The 26,438-nt window shown below is 42.6% G+C and overlaps 4 protein-coding genes and 1 long non-coding RNA gene across 7 annotated transcripts; 4 read left to right on the forward strand and 1 right to left on the reverse strand.

The window, feature by feature from the left end:
* LOC124690580 lies at nucleotides 1–1,171 on the reverse strand. The gene is made up of 4 exons (XM_047223947.1): nucleotides 1,124–1,171; nucleotides 861–1,047; nucleotides 677–796; nucleotides 1–138 (listed from the first exon to the last, which is right to left on the reverse strand). The coding sequence occupies exons 1-4, from the start codon at nucleotides 1,147–1,149 to the stop codon at nucleotides 1–3; spliced, it is 471 nt and encodes a 156-aa protein (XP_047079903.1). The 5' UTR covers nucleotides 1,150–1,171.
* Nucleotides 1,172–6,441: 5,270 nt separating this feature from the next.
* Nucleotides 6,442–7,267, forward strand: LOC124693023. Its single transcript, XR_006999830.1, has 3 exons — nucleotides 6,442–6,519; nucleotides 6,963–7,113; nucleotides 7,237–7,267. It is a non-coding gene; the product is annotated as an uncharacterized LOC124693023 (long non-coding RNA).
* An 879-nt stretch (nucleotides 7,268–8,146) lies between these two features.
* Nucleotides 8,147–9,268, forward strand: LOC124690581. Its single transcript, XM_047223948.1, has 5 exons — nucleotides 8,147–8,314; nucleotides 8,387–8,481; nucleotides 8,567–8,648; nucleotides 8,989–9,073; nucleotides 9,259–9,268. The coding sequence occupies exons 1-5, from the start codon at nucleotides 8,233–8,235 to the stop codon at nucleotides 9,266–9,268; spliced, it is 354 nt and encodes a 117-aa protein (XP_047079904.1). The 5' UTR covers nucleotides 8,147–8,232.
* A 1,526-nt stretch (nucleotides 9,269–10,794) lies between these two features.
* LOC124693022 lies at nucleotides 10,795–16,005 on the forward strand. 3 transcript variants are annotated; one of them, XM_047226465.1, is made up of 5 exons: nucleotides 10,795–10,858; nucleotides 10,978–11,171; nucleotides 13,279–13,360; nucleotides 13,470–13,592; nucleotides 13,941–14,486. In XM_047226465.1, exons 1-4 carry the CDS (start codon nucleotides 10,828–10,830, stop codon nucleotides 13,550–13,552), a joined length of 390 nt encoding a protein of 129 aa, XP_047082421.1. In that variant the 5' UTR covers nucleotides 10,795–10,827; the 3' UTR covers nucleotides 13,553–13,592; nucleotides 13,941–14,486. The 3 variants fall into 3 exon arrangements, 1 of the variants encoding a protein (XP_047082421.1); XR_006999828.1 differs by lacking the exons at nucleotides 10,795–10,858; nucleotides 13,279–13,360 and adding an exon at nucleotides 15,786–16,005 and having other exon boundaries at nucleotides 10,933–11,171; nucleotides 13,941–14,463; XR_006999829.1 differs by lacking the exons at nucleotides 10,795–10,858; nucleotides 13,279–13,360 and adding an exon at nucleotides 15,786–16,005 and having other exon boundaries at nucleotides 10,934–11,171; nucleotides 13,941–14,400.
* Nucleotides 16,006–20,825: 4,820 nt separating this feature from the next.
* Nucleotides 20,826–26,307, forward strand: LOC124693024 (26S rRNA (cytosine-C(5))-methyltransferase NOP2B-like). The gene is made up of 17 exons (XM_047226466.1): nucleotides 20,826–21,186; nucleotides 21,380–21,543; nucleotides 21,646–21,709; nucleotides 22,051–22,184; nucleotides 22,368–22,451; nucleotides 22,587–22,661; nucleotides 22,765–22,836; nucleotides 22,930–23,003; nucleotides 23,233–23,285; nucleotides 23,412–23,521; nucleotides 23,884–23,952; nucleotides 24,046–24,120; nucleotides 24,562–24,654; nucleotides 24,726–24,805; nucleotides 24,880–24,979; nucleotides 25,251–25,912; nucleotides 26,002–26,307. Exons 1-17 carry the CDS (start codon nucleotides 20,826–20,828, stop codon nucleotides 26,039–26,041), a joined length of 2,310 nt encoding a protein of 769 aa, XP_047082422.1. The 3' UTR covers nucleotides 26,042–26,307.
* The last annotated feature ends 131 nt before the right edge of the window (nucleotides 26,308–26,438 follow it).

Below are 26,438 nucleotides of genomic sequence, written 5' to 3' on the forward strand. Positions count from 1 at the left end.
TTATGCTTCTTTCATAAAAGTCCATCTACGTATGTCATCTATAATGCTTCGTTCCATGGCTGGGATATTGTTTAGAGCCTCATTCCCCTCGTACTTCAAAATGTGAACCACAAATTGCCTCCTCATTTCAATATCATCCTACATACGGGTTATACAAACTTATTATAAAAAAAATTGATAGTATCACTTATAAAAATTCGCATGTTGTAAATACTTACCATGGGTATTGGAAAATGGAGCACTCCATCATACCAAGAGTGCATAAAATTGAAAATCAAATAACCTGACAGAGCACTGCATGTTTGAAATGTTAAATTGTGCGTTGAATTATTAAAGATTGTAATGCATTGACAAGATCCATACCCGTTAGAGTTTGTCGGAATAACGGGAACTTTGCATCCCCATTTGAATATGTCCTCGTTGAATGCAGGGTTTGCATGTCGAAGTGAATGGTTTAGATTTTTTACCATAGTTTTAAAAATATTTTTGCCCATACCAGGTATTGGAAGAGGGTCTAAAATAGTGACAACTTTTTTGTTTTTATCCAAGACGAATAATTGAAATAGCCCAAAAGTATCGCAAGGCAATAAAATCTGCAAGGATGCATATAATTTGAAATGTATTAATAATTAGGACCAAACAAACCACTGTTAGTAACGTTTAATTAAAAACTTACCATATTGTATTCTGAGATATGGTACTCATTGCTATCAGGCCAACATTCAAACAAATGTGACAACTTAGTAATATCCAACTTTTCATTGCGCCTTGGATCTCGTGCATATTGGGACATCCACTAAAAAATAATAAGACATATTAGTAGAATGAAAAAAATGTAATATGTGATAATAGTAACTTACACAAAAGTTCAGATCCATGTAATGAACGGGAATATCTCTAACAAGCTGGATGTCATGGCATGCTAGTATCCGCACAGCCATGTTAAAGCAATTTGCGTCCATATATTCATCCACCTTCAATATGTTCCTTATCTGTCTTAGAGTTAATCTAATTGGATAAGGATTAGAGCTTATCACCCATTCGGTACTGCGAAAGAGAAATTTTGTGAAGTACAATTACAAACATGTAACACAAAATAAACTTAGAGAAAAAGGATGCTTACTCCAATGATTGGACATCATCAACCATGCTAATGCGTAAGCAAAGTTCATCTATTAAGTCGAGTTTGTTGGTTTGAAAGACGGTGAAAGGCCCAATGATAGTGATAGAGGCTCCACTTCTGATGATTCCATTAAGTTGGCCTTTGTTGGATCGAGGGGCGGTAAAAGCACCAATGACGGTGACACGATCTTAACTTTTGATGATGAGTTTGATATTTTTGTTTTTTAGGTGGATCATCCAGAATCATACAATCGGTGGGATCCGTGTTATCGTCCTCATCAAGGGACAAATCTCGATTTCTTATGTCATCATTGTTCAATTCCGAATCGACCAATATTACCGCCAATTTTGTCCTAAAATTTATCATGTGTTCCTAGCAAGTAGTAATCAGAATTAGCTTCTAAAATAAGAATAATAATAATACAATATTTAACGCATGATACCAAGTGAAATACACCTGGTAAAAAATGTCAGACAAAATATTTCATGTCCAGTATTCCATGAAATTTAACATCCACAATCCACACGATGACCTGCAAGATTAGATAAACATATATTTTTAGCATACTCAATATAAACATTACCATGGGCTTAATACAAAAATTAGTTGGTAGAAAAGGACACTTATCAGAAAAAAAGTTAATACTAAATGTTTCAAGGACCAGAAAAAATCAACAAAGCATGGATATAATAAAATTTCCATGAAATCTCACGGTATGATTGTTGCACCCCCATGGGGCTCTCACAGCGATCTGGACTTGCGGCCGTCCGATGCGCTGATGTGGCGCGCTCTCCGCCGTCCGTTCTGGCCAGGGCGCGCGGCCCTCCCGCGGACCCGAATTTTTATCCACGGGTCCTGAAAAGCCCGCTCGGCCCGATATCGCGCTCCACCAATCCCTCGCTTCCGGTAGGAAACCTACCCAATCCCTGGCCGCCTCGCTCGTTCTCCTCCTCTCTCCTCGCGCCCGCATCCCCGCCGCCGCACACCTCTCTTCCCTCTCCTTCTCTCCCTGCACCGCCGGTTGAGAGCGGGAGCGACGCCGCCGCAGGTGGAGCACGTCGTGAGCGCCGAGGAGCGTCGTTGCCGGTGGAGCCGCCGCCGGTGGAGCGCGTCGCGAGCGCGCGGAGAGGCGCCCCCGGTGGAGCCGACGCAGTGGAGCGCGTCACAGCGCGGGGGAGCGGCGCCGCTGGTGGAGCATGGCGTGACCCGCTCGGCCACGACCCACCCGCGCCAGCCGGCGGCTGCTCTGGCTCCTGCTCGGCCACGAACCACCCACGCTCGCCGATGCGAACAAGGTCGAGCACGAGCACGCATCCTCTCCCCAATCCTATCGCCCCTTCTTCGTCCTCCTCCAATCCCCTCCCATGGCTGCTCCTCCCCAATCCCGCACGAGTTCGCTCGTCCTCTTCTCCTCCTTCCCCTCCACCTCCCATGCCACTCTTCCTCCTACCAGGCTGCCCTCTTCTTCCACACCCTCATCTCCACCCCCACTGCCGGCACTCCCGCGCCTCCAATCGTCACCGAGCTCCTCTACCTCCACCACGTCCCTTTTCATGTATGTGCTGGCTGGTGGAGCTCCCTTCCGGAATAAGTTCACCTACGAGTCCATACCCCTTCTCCCCTCCTCTTTGTCTCCCTCTCCCCCTCTCTCTCGATCACCATATATAGATCCTCATCTATATTTGTGCAGGTTTTGGTTTATCTTTGCGTAGAAGGTGTTTGGCAAAAATCCTGCAAGGAAACTATGTCTTATCTTTGCTCCATTGTTTACTCAGTAATTTCGTTTTTCTGAAATATGGTCCAATCAACTCGAATTGTAGATCTAGATATTTGCAACAAGTTTGGAAATATGGGTTCTGGTTGTGCAATGCACATATTTGCATTTGATAAGAACTGAACTAACTATGTTTCTCTTAGGATCCTACCATTAGACGTCGTTGCTGGCCAAGCTCCGTCTCCTCTGCGCAAGGGAGAAGGAAGCATCCCGGAAATGGCGCAAGGGCGTGCGGCGCAGCTACCTCCTCCAACTTCTCCCGCTGCCAAAATTGGGTTGGCCACCTCCGCAGGGAATAGCTCCTCCCGAACTGATGATATTTGTTATGCTTCACAAAGTTTCTACCGTGGAATACTTTTGCAAAGAATGTATCTATTCAGATGTTTTCTTTTGTTTAGGCATGTAGGTTTTACTTACTCCTGCCTTTTCACTTACTCCTGCCTTTTCACTTTCATGCATTAGCAGGTCTGATCTGGAATCTGTATTGGTGTCTGTTCTAAAAAACCATCTTTGCAGATAAGCTTCATTGATCCAGTAGTACCTTTGGCCATGGTGACCTTGCCATATCTACATGTCTTTTTCTATTTGGTATGGTGCTTTACTTGTTCATTTTATTTTTTTATGTCTCAATATTTCTTAGGTTGGTACATAGTTCAGTTTATGAGCTAACGAGACAACAACATTATTAGTCTAGCGGAATATGCACTTATCCTTGAGATGATGAATAAAAGGAAAGAAATCATATTGTTCAATGTGGCTGAGTTAATTGTTTTGTTTGTTTGCTCCAGCTTTTAGTGTACTTGCTAGGTGAAAGTTTGGAACATGACAATTTCCATGCTTTGTTCGAGTCTTAAGTTCCTTTTATTATGGACATTTTCTTCTCAAAAGCTCTTAATTTGAGCAGCAAGTTCTCTCACTTTCAATTTTATATAATTGTAGGTACCAAAAGGTCACATTTGTTTGCAGGTGACAATATTTATTCTTCTAGACGGTATGATTGTTGCACCCCCATGGGGCTCTCACAGCGATCTGGACTTGCGGCCGTCCGATGCGCTGATGTGGCGCGCTCTCCGCCGTCCGTTCTGGCCAGGGCGCGCGGCCCTCCCGCGGACCCGAATTTTTATCCACGGGTCCTGAAAAGCCCGCTCGGCCCGATGTCGCGCTCCACCAATCCCTCGCTTCCGGTAGGAAACCTACCCAATCCCTGGCCGCCTCGCTCGTTCTCCTCCTCTCTCCTCGCGCCCGCATCCCCGCCGCCGCACACCTCTCTTCCCTCTCCTTCTCTCCCCGCACCGCCGGTTGAGAGCGGGAGCGACGCCGCCGCAGGTGGAGCACGTCGTGAGCGCCGAGGAGCGTCGTTGCCGGTGGAGCCGCCGCCGGTGGAGCGCGTCGCGAGCGCGCGGAGAGGCGCCCCCGGTGGAGCCGACGCAGTGGAGCGCGTCACAGCGCGGGGGAGCGGCGCCGCTGGTGGAGCATGGCGTGACCCGCTCGGCCACGACCCACCCGCGCCAGCCGGCGGCTGCTCTGGCTCCTGCTCGGCCACGAACCACCCACGCTCGCCGATGCGAACAAGGTCAGGCACGAGCACGCATCCTCTCCCCAATCCTATCGCCCCCTTCTTCGTCCTCCTCCAATCCCCTCCCATGGCTGCTCCTCCCCAATCCCGCACGAGTTCGCTCGTCCTCTTCTCCTCCTTCCCCTCCACCTCCCATGCCACTCTTCCTCCTACCAGGCTGCCCTCTTCTTCCACACCCTCATCTCCACCCCCACTGCCAGCACTCCCGCGCCTCCAATCGTCACCGAGCTCCTCTACCTCCACCACGTCCCTTTTCATGTATGTGCTGGCTGGTGGAGCTCCCTTCTGGAATAAGTTCACCTACAGGTCCATACCCCTTCTCCCCTCCTCTTTGTCTCCCTCTCCCCCCTCTCTCTGATCACCATATATAGATCCTCATCTATATTTGTGCAGGTTTTGGTTTATCTTTGCGTAGAAGGTGTTTGGCAAAAATCCTGCAAGGAAACTATGTCTTATCTTTGCTCCATTGTTTACTCAGTAATTTCGTTTTTCTGAAATATGGTCCAATCAACTCGAATTGTAGATCTAGATATTTGCAACAAGTTTGGAAATATGGGTTCTGGTTGTGCAATGCACATATTTGCATTTGATAAGAACTGAACTAACTATGTTTCTCTTAGGATCCTACCATTAGACGTCGTTGCTGGCCAAGCTCCGTCTCCTCTCGCGCAAGGGAGAAGGAAGCATCCCGGAAATGGCGCAAGGGCGTGCGGCGCAGCTACCTCCTCCAACTTCTCCCGCTGCCAAAATTGGGTTGGCCACCTCCGCAGGGAATAGCTCCTCCCGAACTGATGATATTTGTTATGCTTCACAAAGTTTCTACCGTGGAATACTTTTGCAAAGAATGTATCTATTCGGATGTTTTCTTTTGTTTAGGCATGTAGGTTTTACTTACTCCTCGCCTTTTCACTTACTCCTGCCTTTTCACTTTCATGCATTAGCAGGTCCGATCCGGAATCAGTATTGGTGTCCGTTCTAAAAAACCATCTTTGCGGATAAGCTTCATTGATCCCAGTAGTACCTTTGGCCATGGTGACCTTGCCATATCTACATGTCTTTTTCTATTTGGTATGGTGCTTTACTTGTTCATTTTATTTTTTTATGTCTCAATATTTCTTAGGTTGGTACATAGTTCAGTTTATGAGCTAACAGACAACAACATTATTAGTCTAGCGGAATATGCACTTATCCTTGAGATGATGAATAAAAGGAAAGAAATCATATTGTTCAATGTGGCTGAGTTAATTGTTTTGTTTGTTTGCTCTAGTTTTAGTGTACTGCTAGGTGAAAGTTTGGAACATGACAATTTCCATGCTTTGTTCAGTCTTAAGTTCCTTTTGTTATGGACATTTTCTTCTCAAAAGCTCTTAATTTGAGCAGCAAGTTCTCTCACTTTCAATTTTATATAATTGTAGGTACCAAAAGGTCACATTTGTTTGCAGGTGACAATATTTATTCTTCTAGACTAGAAACTCAAGGCAGTTTGGACTTGTACCTTAAGGTCTTGCGACAACGAGGGTCTGATGTCTTGTATGGTAAGTTCTCTGTCATGTGCTCGGCTTTTCCATGCGTATTTGGAGCCCTGTCATGTGAATATATATATATATGGGTCATATGATTTGCAGTTGGTTATTCTATATTACATTTTGGAAAATGCTACTTTAACATTACAGATTACCGTGTTCTCGCTTTTCTCTCTCATTTTCTTCCATGCAATACACATGAGAACTGAATGTTCCTTTTTCCCGAGGAGGAGAACCAGGTGTTATAATATGTAAAGAAGGAAAGCAAACTAATTTGTTTGGTTCCAGATTATCTAAATATGTAGTACTTGCATTCTATTCTCTGATATGTTTGTTAGTCCTTGCACATCCTTTCTCGTGCATTGGCCTGTTGAGTTGTGTTCTCTTCATAGTTAACGGAGGGAGTATTTTTGAAGGACTCTCATTTTCTTATGTATGAAAATGCAGGCTTGCTTTCAAGATACTCCACTAGGATCTCTTGCTAATGAGGTGCAGCCTTTCCTATCCACAGTTAGAGATGCAGGTATAATTATTTCAACTTATCTATGTATACTACATATTGAGCCCAATTCACTTTACAAGTTTACTGCTCTTAGCTTTCGAGCCACAAGAAACAAAAAAAACAAGAATGATAGATTTGATGGCCAAAGAGCATAAGTGTTTGTAAGTTAGTACACATCTCCTCTAGCCAAAAGGAAGTTTTTCTTCCTGAACTACACTCGCTGAATTAAACGGTATCAACAGACTTGGTATGTTTCCGGCATGACGCAGCCCTGTCCTTGGAACCTGCTTGATATTTATTTCGATTGCTAGCCTACGGTTTTGCTGGACAATCGTCATCGGCCATGATGGAGGCCTGTGGATTTACTGGTTTACTGAACTGAAGCTTGTTTTTATTTTGCATACACCTCTGTACTGATCTCCATTCCAAGAATTTGCCTGATGTGTTGACCTCTAAAATTGTAGTGCTGCCTACCAATGGAAGATTGTGTGTGCCTGATACTTGCTTCCTGCAATTTGTGGGGCAGAATAAAATTTTGGCTGTGCATGCATCCAAAGGTCTGTCCTAAGATTTCTGTTGTAATCGCCGCCACACCCGTTGTCAGCGCCCAGCAAGGTACCTTCCCAAATTCCGATCGATGATCACATCATGGTTTCTTGCTACGTGCAGCCATGTGTGCTGGTTTGAGAAGTATTTTTTGTTGCCTGCTTTAAACTCCAATGCCATTGTTGTTCTCAGGGCTTATTGTAGGTGGATAGTCAGGGTTTGGGTGACTCGACGCTGCAGAACGTAAGTAAAAGTGGTTGTGTTCTTCGTCTTCATCGTAGGTGGATAGCCTGGTATTTAATTTATCTTTATACAAAACGCATCCATGTGTGAAGGCAATGCGCGCATGATTCTTAGACCAATAATAGCATGCAGACATTTGGTTCATGGGTTACATTGCTACATGCTGGCCAATTATTTCAAACTTTGCTTATGTACTTTGGTGTATAAACTGAAAGGAGAAGTATTTGGTTAGTAAACTTGATGATATTTAAATAATGTGGGTATTGGTTAATAGAGTTTGAATTTATAAGGACATCTATAAGAGCCTAGCAGGCGCACTTCATATGATGTTCATAGCTAATGTTGCTAGCTGTAAACTTGCTCTGTTTTTATTTTGGTGAAATATACCTCAATCTAAGATTATTGGTTTAACAACATTAGGCAAGCTATTACCATTATTTATGGTGTATCAAGTTACCTTATATGAATATTGGTCGTTGCATCCCTTCATATCTTGATAGCCAATATTCGATGATAAATATTGCTTTGTATCCTTGTATATATGTAGATGAATCTTGCAAAAAGATAATCATGTGCTTGTTAGTTATACAGGACATCATCACGAGGGATGTTGACTCCTGGGATGGAGGAAGCACGACAGAGCATCCAGCCAGCAGTGGGGATGGAAGTGCGGATAAGGTCGGCGACGGCCCGAAGAGGCAGGGGAACATGACGAACAGGGCAGGGGTTTGGGTCCCACCGCCACGTCCTGCGGCAGTTGGGGGCCTCTTCGTTGCTGAGCCGGCGGCCGGCTAGGCTCCACCTCCTCCATCCCTACCTTGGCGCTGCACATGGGAGAAGAAGGGGGCGACAGGAAGATGGCATCAGGACGAGGGGTTGCCGGGATGGATTCTGCAACACCGTGACGTCTTGTCTTCTGCAACCAGCCCCATCCCTCCGCCTCCCATGACTCTTTTCTCATCGATCTCACGACGCTGCTACACTCCCGCTTCATCAACATCCTCGACGCGCATATGCATGATCCCAGGTTTGGTCTCTCTTTGTTCACCATTGTTCACCTTAGCTCACGGAAAATATTAAAACAATGTCCTTGATGCAGCTAGAAAGCTTGGTGTCACCCAATGTACTAGCGATAAGGCGCTGATCGCTTTTATCATTGTCTACAATGTATCAGTTAGCAGGGAAGGAATAATAGTAGGTCACCCTATCCTTTTGTGTTATACATTTCTTATTTTCCCCTGAATTTTTCGCCTATTGAATAATCTTTTGTCACCTACAGGTTACATGGTGTATGGTACAGTTCTGGGAGTTAGCCGATGGCAATATATTTGCACTTTTATTTTGGTGCTTAACAGTTGAAGGTAAATAAATTGCAGTCTTATTTTATTTTTTATGCTAAAAACTCAAGAAATGACATGTTGTACTTGGTTTACGAGTATTTCTTGTATAGAGAAAGCTTTATATACATATCATCATTACCATTTTGGTTGTTGATATATGGCACCACCATATATGCATTATATAGAAAAAATATCTTTCTTTACTTGACAATCAAATATTCTTTCACATGGATCATAAATAGCCCGTGGTCTTCTTCTTTGTATTCTTCTTTATTCTTATGCAGTTTATGTTTTTTCGCTCTTTAGGTATGTACCTGAAAATCTACGTGATATAATTACAGTCAGTTGCATGTGTTAACAGTATGTGCACCAAGGAGCTCTAGGAGTTGGGGAGGAAGGAGGAGTCTAGGGACATCAATTGGCAGCGCCGGGAAGCTCAGCAAGAGGCATGCAACGGGGTCACCATCATTGTTAACTACTTCATGTTGCCTACTTATCTTAGTATTGGAAGACCATCTAATTTTTCTTTTTCTCTGGTCAACTTAGTTAGCTGTCTGCGTGTTAGTAATCTCGACAGTTAAGCCTTTTAGGTGTGCTCATAATTTTACTTCTACGAACTATTTTGATGCAGTCAAGCTTAGTATTTTTTAATTTTTAGGTTATTTGTGTAATCTATTAGGATCCATGCATCTACTGTTTTGGCACAGAATTCTGTTTTATTTAGTTTGTGCATTTCAATTCTTAATTACCATTACTTGCTGAAGTTCATATAAACCCACACACATCTTTCTTCTACGAAGGAATGATGGATTTGATATGGCATTAGTGTGGTAGCTCGTGCTGAATAAGTATGGTTATCTGGTACTCTATGCTGTGATCGCTTCTCCTATTAAGTGAGTTTTAAATAAGTTTCCTTTTTTGTGTTCTGTACAATTTGGTACTAAGCATCAGCTTTAATAATGTGCATGCAGCAGGAGTGGCGATAAAAAATTGATCAGTCTCATTTACAAATGCAGGTTACTAAGTTGGAAGTCCTGCCACCCAAGAGACTGCAAGGTTACTAAGTTGGAAGTCCTGCTCGAAGAAACAATCTTTTCGGCAATCAGAAGACATTAGGTCAAGGTATATTCTAGGGTCCCTATGTGTCAAGGAAAATGAAATACATGATTCTGGTTTCTGATCTGCATGCAATTGTGCATCTATGAGATGGAGAGGACCTGCAGGTTTATTGTTTCTCTTTGCATTGCAATGTGGTGGAGGAAGCAGCATGCCGCTGCGATATGTACTAATAATCTTAGAGGCAAACTCTTTATGCGATTCTAAGTGCACTATGTGTATCCCTGTAGTATGGCACCATTTTAGCGGGTCTGGGTTGTCTCCTAATGCTTATTCATATTTTTCCCTTCTATTGGCATATGCACAAGATGACATGTTTGATGCTTATTGGTACATATTTTTTTATTTTATTGGAGAAATGGAATAAGACACATAGATGGCTGCATCCTCACTTCATCTTGATAAGCAACATCAGTTGTAATATGGTAGTTGTCTCATGCTTTCTAGGGTTTTTACATGTACCGACCATTCTGAAATAGACTCATGTAGATGTTGCTTTTGTTGTTCTATCCTTAATTTTATCGATCTTGAAAAAACCAGAGTGTTAATTATTATAATATATGCCTCTATTTCTCTAATTGTATATAAGCACGTTTGGTTGATGATTTGGTTTATTTTATCCTAATTTCATTTGATTGACTTTGTTTTGTAAAATCTAACAATGTATTATCATTTAGCTACCTAATTTTATCATTATTATACAAAGTGTAAATCAAAATGAAATTGACGGGATGGTGCGCCAAGGCGCACCTCTAAATCTAGTAAATAAAATAAAAAACACCCGGCCACACTCCCAATTCACCATCCCTTTCCCTCAAAAAAAAAAAATCCCCATCCCTAACCTCTTCCCCTCACTCACATCCCCCGCACGCCTCCATTTCTCCATGGCTCCTTCCTCCCCTGTCTCCATATCTCCACCTCCCCGGCTCGACCCCCGCGCGCCTCCTTCCTCCCCGGCAAGGCCCCCCACCGCTCGCCCCGCCCGCCCAATTCGCGTGCCGCCGGAGCCCGGGCCGACGGAGACGGCCGACCCCCTGCCGCCGGCCGCCGCGCCGCCGATGAGATTGGCCGCCGCCGCGGTGCCATGCAACCACCGACGGCCGCTGTGACCACCGGTAGGCCACCGACCCCTCCTCCCGGAATCCATTTCAGTTTCTGCTCCTTAGCCTGGCGTTTTATTTTTTGGTTCTGTTCCTCGTGAGCGCACGTCGCTGGACTGCGTGAGCTCGTGCAGGTCACAACTCCTGGAAGCGGGGCGGCGGAGGTGGGAGGCCCTACGAACGCACGTCATCCTCCTCCCGACTCCCAGGAACAAGTGACGCCGGCGAGGACGCTCCGCTCGTGCGGATTGGCTGTGTCACAAGCCTCCTCGAGCGGCCCAAGTGCGGCTTGCTGTGTCGAAGCCCCTCTCCACCTCGCTCAGGACTGGTAATTTTTTGTACCCTATGTTCAGCTTGATTTCTGATGTTGCTGTTAGTCAGTGGCGGAGCTAGACACCCAACAAAGGAGGGGCCAATTGCCGAAATTGAAAATTTTGTAACCATAGAACAAAGGAGTTTCTTCAAATCTTCACTACCGGAGGCATTAGTTAAAAATGGTTCTGTTCAGGGTAAAATAAAATGGTTCAATTGATGCTCTAATCCAACCATATCTTGGTTCCATCTTATTTCGTAACTTCAGGTTCATCAGTCGAATTAGGACCTTCTGCATCTCCTCTTTTTCTTTTGTATAATATAATTCTATGGTTGATGGTTTAATCTTGAACACACGCTTCCTAATCAGACTAATGATTTGTAAACAAGATAGGAGAAGATAAACTCGTGTTTGGCTGTTTGCATTGATGCTCCAGCTTCATAACTTACAAGAAATTGCCAACCGTGAAGGGGATAGCTACAGACTTGTGTTTAAGCTGAACCAACGGGTGAAGGGGATTGAGAAATATGATGCTAGGAGATGGGGATTTTGGGGTAGGCATATGTAAAGCGCTACATTTTGTTTCTGTCAACAAGTAGATTATCCTCTAAACTACAGCACACACCTATTATATGACATATTGGTACATCCATAAAAGTCTATGGACCTGAATTTGAATTTTCAAGTTTAGGGGCTGAAGCGACATATCTAGGAATTAAAAAACCTACGGTGTACTTCTGTCCTAATAGGTAGTACTACATATTATTATGAAAGGTTTTCATAAAAAAATGGTATGTGAAAACAATCTTCTATTTCCCATCTGATGCAAAAAGTGAGCTAGGAGGTGTACCCATCTGTCTGTAGGCTTCTCTTAATACACTCTTCTATTTTCCATGTTTTGATGTTTAGGTCCTTCCATTTATCAGATCTTAGTTCCATGCACGTCGATGCATATGTGAAAACATTTTCCAGTCCTTGTAGCTGTTGCAAGGATAAATGACAAAGTATTAGCATCAGAAGTGAAGAATAACAGAAAATAGTGTTATGAAAAGATGGGGTAGTGGGACTAATTGCTAACCATAGCCGCGAGATCTTTGCGGTGCATTCCACTGCCTAGCGAGTCGAGCACCTGGATACATCTTAATCTGGCATTTACAACTGCTACGTACCAATGAATGTCATCAACGTTTATTGGAATGAATATCTGAATAAAATTGTTCTGTTAGTTTAGGTCCCATATAGAGAAATATTCATCCTCCATTGAATTCATAGTAATATGTAGGAAACTGCTACTAACCATATCATGCTTCAAATAAGTTTTGACTCTTTTTAATACCCATGGTGGTGGGTCATCCCCTAGACAGCTACCAGTCTTTATCAACTTAGAGATGCATGCATTCTCTAAGAACACACTTCCACCTGACCTTACCTGTAGATGTTCTGACCTTCAGTTAGATTAAAACAGAAGAAAGATTTAGTTTTTGATTTTAGCCGGAACCGACAAATTAAAAATCAGTTATTCTTACTTTGATCGCAGTTTGATGGTGTAGACTGATTGTCGAGAACACGCGAATTTTTTAGACCTGCGCGGATGAATTGAAACATATATATAAGATCTAGTAGTAAGCATATGAATAGGAAATTTTTTAAAAAAATAATATTTTCATTCATACCTTGTGTTGAATCAGAAGGTCTGTTGAGTACATTTGTTATGTCACTTAAAGAAGCCCGAGCCATTAGTCCTGTCATAATAAGCTCATGAACATGATATACAGTAGATGCAGCAAGCATATGGATAGTAAAGTTGTTTAAAAATGTTGTTGTCGTCTATACCTTTTGTTGTTTCAGAACCGCGGTTGAGTACGGTTCTTGTATCGCCTAAAGCAGGCCGAACCATCACTCCTGTCAAAATAAGTTCATGATCAATTAACTACGAACCACACAGTAGCTACACTGGTTTAGCTAGGTACATGCGTTCATCTCTGTCTGTCTGATCAACGATTGTAAGCTACTCCCTGATTAATTGGAAGCAGGCCTGCAAGGTGTAGAGAAGACTACTGATTGCGCAATACTCGGGCCTTATATGGAGTAACTGGTGCTTTATTTTTGATAATCTCAACAGGGCATCAACACTCACGATAAGAATTGTATGCTGATCCTTGCAGATGTGTACTGGGTTGCCATTATTCAACTCTCCGTATTGGGTGAGCATATACTGTTTATAAATATATCAAGAGTTGAAGCTATCAAGTTACATTTTCTTTCTGATTGTATTGCTACAGTTTGTGCTTGTCTAATAAAAGGCATTGACAGGTGGGTGTGCCTGTTTACCGACAAGGAACAGAGGCCAACCTACAGAAATAACCAAGAATGCAGTGGAAGAGGAAAATAAATAATATTGATGTGAATGTAGTGGATACTGCTGGAAGATTGCAGGTCCGCCTTGTCTTTGTTTCCTTCCAAATGACATCCTAAAATTGGAAAAGGGAAACCATTTTACAGTTGTTTTCTTTGCTTATTCTTGAGCTCCAGTACTTCTAATGTGTTGCTCTCACTTCAGTACCAATTCAGTATACATATAACTTCTGTCAGATATATTTGAAAGATTTTACTGGAATGAGCCATTAGTCCTGTCAGAATAAGCTCATGAACAAAGTTACATGATATACAGTAGATGCAGCAATACTTCTGTCAGATATATTGGAAACATTTTACTGGAAAGATTTTGTATGTGATGTCAATTATTTAATTCTGTTCTCATACCATATGTGTTGTTTATTTCAGAATATACACATTGGACGCCAGAAATCAACAAAAAGAGTGAGATTATGAAATACCTTCAGATAAAGTGGTCAAATGTGATTGTCTATTTGCAGCACGCCGAGGATTGGTATCTCCAGGATCTATTAACCAGATTGGATATGTAATATAGATGAGGAGAATGATGTTGTATTAGGCCTAAGAATTGTATTGATTAGTACGAAACCTGAATTTTCGTTTTGCATCTTCTGGGTGCGGTCGTGGTCTGGACTTGGCGATGCAGGGTTGTCGCGGCAGGGATGCGTTGATGTGTGGAGGCTCGCGTGCTGGACGATCTCCTGCAGGTGGCTGTGTATGCCGTCGTGGTATGCAGTCGTCGTCTGGACCTGCGTGATGCAGGTTTGGCACGGCTGGGATGCGATGATGTGTGGATCTGGCGTGGGAGGATGGCCTGGTGTAGTCTGTTTGAGGTAGGAGATTATGGGTAAGTTAAGTTTGTTCCGGAATTGGTGGCTGGAGATTATGCGTTTGAGGTAGGAGATTATGGGTAAGTTAAGTTTGTTCCGGATTTGGTGGCTGATTTTTTGTCTTACGGTTGGGAAAGTAAGGGTGTGACGGGTGGGGAGATGAAACAAATCTGGAGTGTTAAATTGATCCTAACGGATGGCTGAGATGTAGTTTTCCAACGGCACTTCGTGCCTTTATAAGTAGTAGAGATGAATAGGAAATTTTTAAAAAAAATAATATTTTCATTCATACCTTGTGTTGAATCAGAAGGTCTGTTGAGTACATTTGTTATGTCACTTAAAGAAGCCCGAGCCATTAGTCCTGTCATAATAAGCTCATGAACATGATATACAGTAGATGCAGCAAGCATATGGATAGTAAAGTTGTTTAAAAATGTTGTTGTCGTCTATACCTTTTGTTGTTTCAGAACCGCGGTTGAGTACGGTTCTTGTATCGCCTAAAGCAGGCCGAACCATCACTCCTGTCAAAATAAGTTCATGATCAATTAACTACGAACCACACAGTAGCTACACTGGTTTAGCTAGGTACATGCGTTCATCTCTGTCTGTCCGATCAACGATTGTAAGCTACTCCCTGATTAATTGGAAGCAGGCCTGCAAGGTGTAGAGAAGACTACTGATTGCGCAATACTCGGGCCTTATATGGAGTAACTGGTGCTTTATTTTTGATAATCTCAACAGGGCATCAACACTCACGATAAGAATTGTATGCTGATCCTTGCAGATGTGTACTGGGTTGCCATTATTCAACTCTCCGTATTGGGTGAGCATATACTGTTTATAAATATATCAAGAGTTGAAGCTATCAAGTTACATTTTCTTTCCGATTGTATTGCTACAGTTTGTGCTTGTCTAATAAAAGGCATTGACAGGTGGGTGTGCTCGTTTACCGACAAGGAACAGAGGCCAACCTACAGAAATAACCAAGAATGCAGTGGAAGAGGAAAATAAATAATATTGATGTGAATGTAGTGGATACTGCTGGAAGATTGCAGGTCCGCCTTGTCTTTGTTTCCTTCCAAATGACATCCTAAAATTGGAAAAGGGAAACCATTTTACAGTTGTTTTCTTTGCTTATTCTTGAGCTCCAGTACTTCTAATGTGTTGCTCTCACTTCAGTACCAATTCGAGTATACATATAACTTCGTCGGATATATTTGAAAGATTTTACTGGAATGAGCCATTAGTCCTGTCAGAATAAGCTCATGAACAAAGTTACATGATATACAGTAGATGCAGCAATACTTCGTCGGATATATTGGAAACATTTTACTGGAAAGATTTTGTATGTGATGTCAATTATTTAATTCTGTTCTCATACCATATGTGTTGTTTATTTCAGAATATACACATTGGACGCCGTAAATCAACAAAAAGAGTGAGATTATGAAATACCTTCGGATAAAGTGGTCAAATGTGATTGTCTATTTGCAGCACGCCGAGGATTGGTATCTCCAGGATCTATTAACCAGATTGGATATGTAATATAGATGAGGAGAATGATGTTGTATTAGGCCTAAGAATTGTATTGATTAGTACGAAACCTGAATTTTCGTTTTGCATCTTCTGGGTGCGGTCGTGGTCCGGACTTGGCGATGCGGGGTTGTCGCGGCAGGGATGCGTTGATGTGTGGAGGCTCGCGTGCTGGACGATCTCCTGCAGGTGGCCGTGTATGCCGTCGTGGTATGCGGTCGTCGTCCGGACCTCGCGTGATGCAGGTTTGGCACGGCTGGGATGCGATGATGTGTGGATCCGGCGTGGGAGGATGGCCTGGTGTAGTCTGTTTGAGGTAGGAGATTATGGGTAAGTTAAGTTTGTTCCGGAATTGGTGGCTGGAGATTATGCGTTTGAGGTAGGAGATTATGGGTAAGTTAAGTTTGTTCCGGATTTGGTGGCTGATTTTTTGTCTTACGGTTGGGAAAGTAAGGGTGTGACGGGTGGGGAGATGAAACAAATCGGAGTGTTAAATTGATCCTAACGGATGGCTGAGATGTAGTTTTCCAACGGCACTTCGTGCCTTTATAAGTAGTAGAGATGAATAGGAAATTTTTAAAAAAAATAATATTTTCATTCATACCTTGTGTTGAATCAGAAGGTCCGTTGAGTACATTTGTTATGTCACTTAAAGAAGCCCGAGCCATTAGTCCTGTCATAATAAGCTCATGAACATGATATACAGTAGATGCAGCAAGCATATGGATAGTAAAGTTGTTTAAAAATGTTGTTGTCGTCTATACCTTTTGTTGTTTCAGAACCGCGGTTGAGTACGGTTCTTGTATCGCCTAAAGCAGGCCGAACCATCACTCCTGTCAAAATAAGTTCATGATCAATTAACTACGAACCACACAAGTAGCTACACTGGTTTAGCTAGGTACATGCGTTCATCTCTCGTCCGTCCGATCAACGATTGTAAGCTACTCCCCGATTAATTGGAAGCAGGCCTGCAAGGTGTAGAGAAGACTACCGATTGCGCAATACTCGGGCCTTATATGGAGTAACTGGTGCTTTATTTTTGATAATCTCAACAGGGCATCAACACTCACGATAAGAATTGTATGCTGATCCTTGCGGATGTGTACTGGGTTGCCATTATTCAACTCTCCGTATTGGGTGAGCATATACTGTTTATAAATATATCAAGAGTTGAAGCTATCAAGTTACATTTTCTTTCCGATTGTATTGCTACAGTTTGTGCTTGTCTAATAAAAGGCATTGACAGGTGGGTGTGCCTGTTTACCGACAAGGAACGAGAGGCCAACCTACGAAATAACCAAGAATGCAGTGGAAGAGGAAAATAAATAATATTGATGTGAATGTAGTGGATACTGCTGGAAGATTGCAGGTCCGCCTTGTCTTTGTTTCCTTCCAAATGACATCCTAAAATTGGAAAAGGGAAACCATTTTACAATTGTTTTCTTTGCTTATTCTTGAGCTCCAAGTACTTCTAATGTGTTGCTCTCACTTCGAGTACCAATTCGGTATACATATAACTTCATGCGATATATTTGAAAGATTTTACTCGGAATGAGCCATTAGTCCTGTCGAATAAGCTCATGAACAAAGTTACATGATATACGATAGATGCAGCAATACTTCGTCGGATATATTGGAAACATTTTACTCGGAAAGATTTTGTATGTGATGTCAATTATTTAATTCTGTTCTCATACCATATGTGTTGTTTATTTCAGAATATACACATTGGACGCCGTAAATCAACAAAAAGAGTGAGATTATGAAATACCTTCGGATAAAGTGGTCAAATGTGATTGTCTATTTGCAAGCACGCCGAGGATTGGTATCTCCAGGATCTATTAACCAGATTGGATATGTAATATAGATGAGGAGAATGATGTTGTATTAGGCCTAAGAATTGTATTGATTAGTACGAAACCTGAATTTTCGTTTTGCATCTTCTGGGTGCGGTCGTGGTCCGGACTTGGCGATGCGGGGTTGTCGCGGCGGGGATGCGTTGATGTGTGGAGGCTCGCGTGCCGGACGATCTCCTGCAGGTGGCTGTGTATGCCGTCGTGGTATGCGGTCGTCGTCCGGACCTGCGTGATGCAGGTTTGGCACGGCCGGGATGCGATGATGTGTGGATCCGGCGTGGGAGGATGGCCTCGGTGTAGTCCGTTTGAGGTAGGAGATTATGGGTAAGTTAAGTTTGTTCCGGAATTGGTGGCTGGAGATTATGCGTTTGAGGTAGGAGATTATGGGTAAGTTAAGTTTGTTCCGGATTTGGTGGCTGATTTTTTGTCTTACGGTTGGGAAAGTAAGGGTGTGACGGGTGGGGAGATGAAACAAATCTGGAGTGTTAAATTGATCCTAACGGATGGCTGAGATGTAGTTTTCCAACGGCACTTCGTGCCTTTATAAGTAGTAGAGATGAATAGGAAATTTTTAAAAAAAATAATATTTTCATTCATACCTTGTGTTGAATCGGAAGGTCTGTTGAGTACATTTGTTATGTCACTTAAAGAAGCCCGAGCCATTAGTCCTGTCATAATAAGCTCATGAACATGATATACAGTAGATGCAGCAAGCATATGGATAGTAAAGTTGTTTAAAAATGTTGTTGTCGTCTATACCTTTTGTTGTTTCGGAACCGCGGTTGAGTACGGTTCTTGTATCGCCTAAAGCAGGCCGAACCATCACTCCTGTCAAAATAAGTTCATGATCAATTAACTACGAACCACACAGTAGCTACACTCGGTTTAGCTAGGTACATGCGTTCATCTCTCGTCTGTCCGATCAACGATTGTAAGCTACTCCCCGATTAATTGGAAGCAGGCCCGCAAGGTGTAGAGAAGACTACCGATTGCGCAATACTCGGGCCTTATATGGAGTAACTGGTGCTTTATTTTTGATAATCTCAACAGGGCATCAACACTCACGATAAGAATTGTATGCTGATCCTTGCAGATGTGTACTTGGGTTGCCATTATTCAACTCTCCGTATTGGGTGAGCATATACTGTTTATAAATATATCAAGAGTTGAAGCTATCAAGTTACATTTTCTTTCCGATTGTATTGCTACAGTTTGTGCTTGTCTAATAAAAGGCATTGACAGGTGGGTGTGCCTGTTTACCGACAAGGAACGAGAGGCCAACCTACAGAAATAACCAAGAATGCAAGTGGAAGAGGAAAATAAATAATATTGATGTGAATGTAGTGGATACTGCTGGAAGATTGCAGGTCCGCCTTGTCTTTGTTTCCTTCCAAATGACATCCTAAAATTGGAAAAGGGAAACCATTTTACAGTTGTTTTCTTTGCTTATTCTTGAGCTCCAGTACTTCTAATGTGTTGCTCTCACTTCAGTACCAATTCGAGTATACATATAACTTCGTCGGATATATTTGAAAGATTTTACTGGAATGAGCCATTAGTCCTGTCGGAATAAGCTCATGAACAAAGTTACATGATATACGATAGATGCAAGCAATACTTCGTCGGATATATTGGAAACATTTTACTGGAAAGATTTTGTATGTGATGTCAATTATTTAATTCTGTTCTCATACCATATGTGTTGTTTATTTCAGAATATACACATTGGACGCCGAAATCAACAAAAAGAGTGAGATTATGAAATACCTTCGGATAAAGTGGTCAAATGTGATTGTCTATTTGCGAGCACGCCGAGGATTGGTATCTCCGGGATCTATTAACCAGATTGGATATGTAATATAGATGAGGAGAATGATGTTGTATTAGGCCTAAGAATTGTATTGATTAGTACGAAACCTGAATTTTCGTTTTGCATCTTCCGGGTGCGGTCGTGGTCCGGACTTGGCGATGCGGGGTTGTCGCGGCAGGGATGCGTTGATGTGTGGAGGCTCGCGTGCTCGGACGATCTCCTGGCAGTGGCTGTGTATGCCGTCGTGGTATGCGGTCGTCGTCCGGACCTGCGTGATGCAGGTTTGGCACGGCCGGGATGCGATGATGTGTGGATCCGGCGTGGGAGGATGGCCTGGTGTAGTCTGTTTGAGGTAGGAGATTATGGGTAAGTTAAGTTTGTTCCGGAATTGGTGGCTGGAGATTATGCGTTTGAGGTAGGAGATTATGGGTAAGTTAAGTTTGTTCCGGATTTGGTGGCTGATTTTTTGTCTTACGGTTGGGAAAGTAAGGGTGTGACGGGTGGGGAGATGAAACAAATCTGGAGTGTTAAATTGATCCTAACGGATGGCTGAGATGTAGTTTTCCAACGGCACTTCGTGCCTTTATAAGTAGTAGAGATGATAGTATTATGATCATTGCTCGCATAACATCACGGCATAAATAAAATGTCACTCCTCTTCTCATCCATGCTAATGATAGCTTATAGTTCGATGGCTTATAAAATAGCAAATATCTCCAAGGATGTTTCTTTACCGAGTGAGTAACAAAGCATAGCCTCGTAAGATAATTCTAGTATAGTAGATTAGCAAGTAGTTGGGTGCGATTCAAAAGCGCTCGTTTTAACGCTGGGCCTGAGCGTTGCGTGACCTGAGCGTTGCAGTTTCTGATCACTCTCCTATTCTTCTTCGCCATGTGGCAGAGGAGGTGGGCGCGTTGAAGCAACGAATTCTATTCTTCTTGTGGTTTGGTAAGATCTCATACAGAATTTTCTGTACCAGGGTGATCATCCTGAGTTGGGCCGCGAGCCCCCTCGGCTGGGTTGTGTAACCGAGCGAAGCCCAAGTTAGTTTCGGGGGGCACGCGGAAAATATCTATCTGCCGCACTTCCGCACGGCGGCCTGGCCCATCCCAACCCTAGCCAGGTCACGCAACGCTCAGGCCCAGTGTTAAAACGAGCGGCTCGTCTCTCGCTTCTAGGGTTTTAGGGTTCTGCTCTCCGCCCTCTCCCCATTCACCAGCCACCCACGCATCGACGGTCACCCATGGCAAGAAAGGTCGCGCAGCGCAGGCCGGCGGCGCCCCCCGCGCCGCCCGCCGCGAAGAAGGTCACCAAGGTCCCCTCGAGGGCGGCCAAGAGGGCGGCGCCCAAGAAGCAGCAGCTTCTCGAGTCCTCCGACGACTCCGAGGAGGAGCCGCAGCAGCTCCACGAAGAGGAGGAGGAGGATTCAGACGCCGAGGTCCCCTCTGGCTCCGACGCCGAGGAGCTCTCGGGCTCGGATGCCGGCAGCAGCGGCGACGAGGAGGAGGAAGAGGATGACGAGGAGGAGGAGGAGGACGACGATGAAGAGGATAACGACGACCCCCTCGCTGGCGACTTCCTCGCCGGCAGTGACGACGGCAGTGGTAATGCTCTGATTGGTTGACGCTCAGGAACGTACTAGTATTGAATTAGCTTACTTCGGCAGCTTCAATTTTTCTCTAGCAAATCATTATCTTTTTCATGTCAGCTGTTAACAATGCACAGTTGTGTAAATGCAACGTTTGATTTTATATATTATTGGGAATCGCTACTGATGGACTTCATTGTCTTTCTTAGACGAGGGAGACGACTCTGGAGATGACTCGGACGTGTCTGATGACCCGGAGGCGAGGTCAGCAGCTCTTGATCGACAAAATCAACAGACCGAAGTAGATGCAGAGGAGGAACTTGCACTCAACATCAGATCAGAATCCGACGAATTCCGATTGCCCACTAAGGAGGTTGCTTTTCCTCTTCTCTTCTCACCTGTTTGCTTCTCAGGCTCTGTCTGCGTATTGCAATTTGTAGGCTGCATGGACTTATTATGGTTTAAAACTCTGCAGGAGCTGGAAGAAGAGGCACTTGGACCACCTAACCTGCCAAATCTTAAAAGGAGGATCTCAGAAAGTGCGTTCATCTAATATCTTTTCTATTTATATCTAAGTTCACACCGTTCTCAACAGAAACGCTGAGTGAAAACTGGAATTGTTTTGGAACAAAATCGTTGTTGCTTGTAATGAGATGCATTTCTTATAGCTAATGTAAGCTTTAATTGCAAAGTCAGCATTTAATAAAAGGAGTGCATACAGACTGTATGAAATCTATACTGCTCGTCTCTTGGCATGTTGCCACAGTTTCAGTATAACAATCAGTATAGGGTCAATTGATTATCTGTATTTTTATGCACTTCAATTTGTAGACCTTTCTGATTTTTTCTTCTCTTTTGGTCTGTTGGTTTTCCTGTCTAGTTGTCCGTGTACTATCAAACTTCAGCAGGCTGAGGCAAGAAGAGGTCCCAAGAAAAGATTATGTTGACCAGTTCAAAGCTGACGTGATGTCATACTATGGTTACAATGAGTTCCTCATCGAAGCATTTGTTGAGGTGACCTTCCTATCTCAAGCAGCGCTTGTTTGGTATCTTTACTGCATTATTTCTTTCACTTGAGTTGTGGTGATCCAGCTGTCTTAGATTAGTACTTCAATTTGTCTGTGGCATGCTTGTTCAGAAACTTATCACACTTTAGTTGCTGTTGTCGTTAACATTCTTTGTGCTATGATTGTGCAGATGTTCCCAGCTGTTGAGGTTGTTGAGCTGCTTGAATCGTTTGAGAAAAGACCACCCGAATGCTTGCGGACAAATACGCTAAAGGTAATGCTATATTTAGTCAGAAATTTGATGTATATATATATATGCCACCAAAGATTTTATAGTTATTCAACTTGGACTGTAGATTGATCGCTGCTTCATTAAGTCTGTCTCTTATCTTGTTTGTGGGGTTTGCAGACCCGTAGGAGGGATCTTGCTGCTGCTCTTATTCCAAGAGGGTTTAATCTGGATCCGATTGGAAAATGGTCAAAGGTTTGCTTTATTTCAATATATTTTTTATACACGTAAATATACAGAGTGTGTACTTTTGTAAAAAGTAGTACGGAATACTAAAGCAACTGTATGAACAATTCAGGTAGGATTAGTTGTGTACGACTCCACTATTTCATCTGGTGCCACTGTTGAATATATGGCTGGACATTACATGGTACCTTTCGTCTCCCCCTATCATTCTGTTAAGATTATTTGTTTGCTCTCCTTCCACTGGCACTAAAATAAAATTTTAAATACCCAATGACAGAAACAAGGTGCAAGTTCCTTCTTACCAGTGATGGCTCTCGCTCCTCAGGAGAAGGAGCGAATTGTTGATATGGCGTAAGATGTTTCCCTTTTGTTCTCATAATCTTTTGCTATAATTTATTTTGTTCAAGTATAATTGATATATATTTTTTGCATGTATGTATGCTTTCTCATGCTATCCTAATTCATCACATGTTTACTTCTAAATTTATGTTCATTTCAATTGAGTTTTCCATGTGGACCTTCTGGTGGAAGTTGTAACCATACTTCCAAAGATGGAAACTGATTATTTTCTTGGTTCCAGAGCTGCCCCAGGTGGCAAAACCACATACATTGGAGCTCTGATGAAAAATACTGGTTAGTTCATTATGCCTGTTTTGACTACCATCTGGTCCTTCCTTCAGAGTAATTTGTTACTTAATGGTGTTCAGTAGCCCGTTAAATGAAGTGCAATTCACCCTGTTTTCTTCATCTGCTGTACAGGAATAATATATGCAAATGAGCTCAATGAGAAAAGGTTGCACGGACTGTTGGGCAATATACATCGCCTGGGTGTTACAAATACCATAGTTTGTAATTATGATGGCAAAGAGGTGAGTAGACAGTAAAACTACTACATTGTTCATTGGTTCTTAAGGCCCTCTGTAAGGTATTTCGTAAGCCAAATCGCCAAAACCTAGTCAACTAGCTGTATGCAGTAAGTACCATAAATTATTGATCCTCGTGTCAGGAGTAGTACAACCAAGTAACATAATGTTTTGTCAAAATCTACTAACTGAAATTAAGAAGGTTTTTTACACCTGCAGCTAGTATAGGCACTCTATAGCTAATAAGATTTGGTTCATTTCAATCATATAAAAAAATGAATTTGGAATCCTACTAATTTCTAGTTGCTTTCAGTGCCTCGTGTTCTCATTGATATCAATGTTTTATGACAATATCCAATTTCTTTCAGCTCCCCAAAGTACTCGGAATAAACTCAGTTGACAGAGTGCTGTTGGATGCGCCCTGCACAGGCACTGGTGTTAGTACAATCTATTCCATATAATCTTCTGAATCAAGCATACTCTTTATTTGCTATTTCACTCTGATAGATGATATCTTTCCATTTCTGCAGACCGTCTGGAAGGATGCACAAATAAAGACATCTAAGGACATTGATGATATCAGGAACTGTGCTTTCGTGCAAAAGGTGCATTTTGTGTACAAAGCACTTCCTATGTTTTATATAAAGGGTGCAAAACCTGCTTATACGTGTTCCTACGTTAACTCCACCTGCAATCCATTTCCCCCTTAAAATTACCGTCAGTTCTTTACCAAGTATTCTTTTTCCAAACAAAATCTGCTCACCTCCACTTGACTTCCCTTTCAAGATTGGTTTTGAAGCGATTAGTATCGTTATGTCTCTTATAAAGGGAAATGATATATATGAACCCCCGAAATATTCAGTTCGCTCAACATTATTTCCTAAGCTATGTCTGATTATAATCTAGACCTTTAACTTTATGGTTTTCGGTAAAATAAATTGGATTCTTTGTGTAATATGGTTTAAATTATCCACCCAGTATGATACCTGATTACCTTTCATCTTAACACACCAACTCTGGGCAACTGATAAACTTTGTTTTTGCAGCAATTGCTGCTAGCTGCAATTGATTTGGTTGATGCCAACTCCAAAACTGGTGGTTACATTGTTTACTCAACTTGTTCGATGATGATTCCAGAGGTATGCAGATTTTTTTTTTTGCTGGATGATAATTCAACTTCAGTAACTGAACCCACTCCCTGTTTTTGTAGAACGAGGCAGTCATCGACTATGCCCTTAAAAAGAGAGATGTGAAGCTTGTTCCTTGTGGATTAGATTTTGGACGTCCAGGGTATGTTAATTTTACTCCTCCCTCCATATGAATCTGTTACTTCATTTTCTTATGTTTTCCTGTTCATTGTACAGATTCATTCGGTTCCGGGAGCATCGCTTCCACACTTCGTTAGACAAAACAAGGAGGTTTTATCCTCATGTCAACAACATGGATGGTTTTTTCGTTGCTAAGGTACATTTTGTGATATTTGATTACTTCCCAGGACAAGTTATAATAATTCTGTGAACCATAAGCCTAAGTTACCTTCTTGATTGGTCTTATCTTTCATGACACCGTATGATTGTTAATCCAGGAACTTAACTTTTGTAGGCATATAGTTTGATCAGGACATTTGCTTGTTGTACTGGTTAGGATGGATTGAATTATCATTTACAGTTGATTATATGAAAATACAATTCTAAATTAAAGCACAATCTCTGATAGGCTATTTCATTTCTTACAGCTAAAAAAGATGAGCAATACAATTCCAGCATCTTCTGAGTCGTCTAAAGATCCTGAAGAAGCAGCTGAGGGTGTTGATGCTAACAGTGATGATGAAGATGAGAAGGATGTCCCTGATGAACAACCCCCTCAGTTGAAAAAGAGAAATCGCAAAGATGGAAAGAAGAAAAATGAGCAAGCAAGCATCCCTGAAGAGGCCGAGAACCAGAACCAAGCACCTGAAAAACCAGCAAAACAGCTCAAGAACCATAAGGGTCTGAAGAAGAGTAGTGGACCTAAAAGTGTTGAAATGAATGGAGATAAGGAAGGGACACACACTGAACAAACAGAGCACGTCAAGAGCTACAAGGGTTCGAAGAAAAATAATGGTCCTAGAAATGCTGAAATGAATGGAGATAAGAAAGAAGCAAGCAGTGAACAAGCAGAGAGGAGGGTCAAGGTCCATAAGAGTGTGAAGAAAAGTAGTGGACCTAAAAGTGCTGGAGTAAGTGGAGATAAGACAGAGACACCCGATGAACAAACTGAGCAGATCAGTCACAAGAAGAAACGGTCAGATAAAATTAAGAAATCTGGTTCCAAGAGCACCTCGGAGATCAAAGAGAAGAAGCCGGTTTCTGACAACAAGCGGAAAAGGAAATGGCAATTCAAGCTGAGGCGGGACTGGTAAGACGCTTATCTTTGGCCTACTGTCTATTTTTGATTTTTGTTGTGTCTATTTTTGGCCTACTTACGCCCGGGTATTATCCTGACAGGGAGGCAAAACAGAAGTGTGAGAAGAGGGCAAAGGTATGAATGTTGGGGGCTCAAGGAGGCACCATTAAGTGAAATTTGATGTGCTATATGAGGATGTAAAAGGAACAACAGTACACTCAATTTTGATCTACGGTACAAGTTTGTGGCGAAGGAAAACTTTGTTGTACGTGGGAAGTGATTGTGTAATTTGACCATTATCATAATATTGAATCCGTCTTGGTTTACTGTATTATTAGTCATTGTAGTTCTTCTCAGTAGTGTTTGGAATGGGCACGGCGGCTCCTCTAACTGAGTGTTCTGTGGGAGACGTAAGACTTCACCGTGTTGAGATCTGCTCAGATGAAGCACCGTAGAACCACTGTTCACCTGTTCTAACATTTGACAACGTTTTGCCTGGAGCAATTTATCACGTCCGGTTTTGTGAACTGACATGAAC

Source organism: Lolium rigidum, chromosome 2, assembly GCF_022539505.1.
Source record: "Lolium rigidum isolate FL_2022 chromosome 2, APGP_CSIRO_Lrig_0.1, whole genome shotgun sequence".
Lineage (NCBI taxonomy): Eukaryota > Viridiplantae > Streptophyta > Magnoliopsida > Poales > Poaceae > Lolium > Lolium rigidum.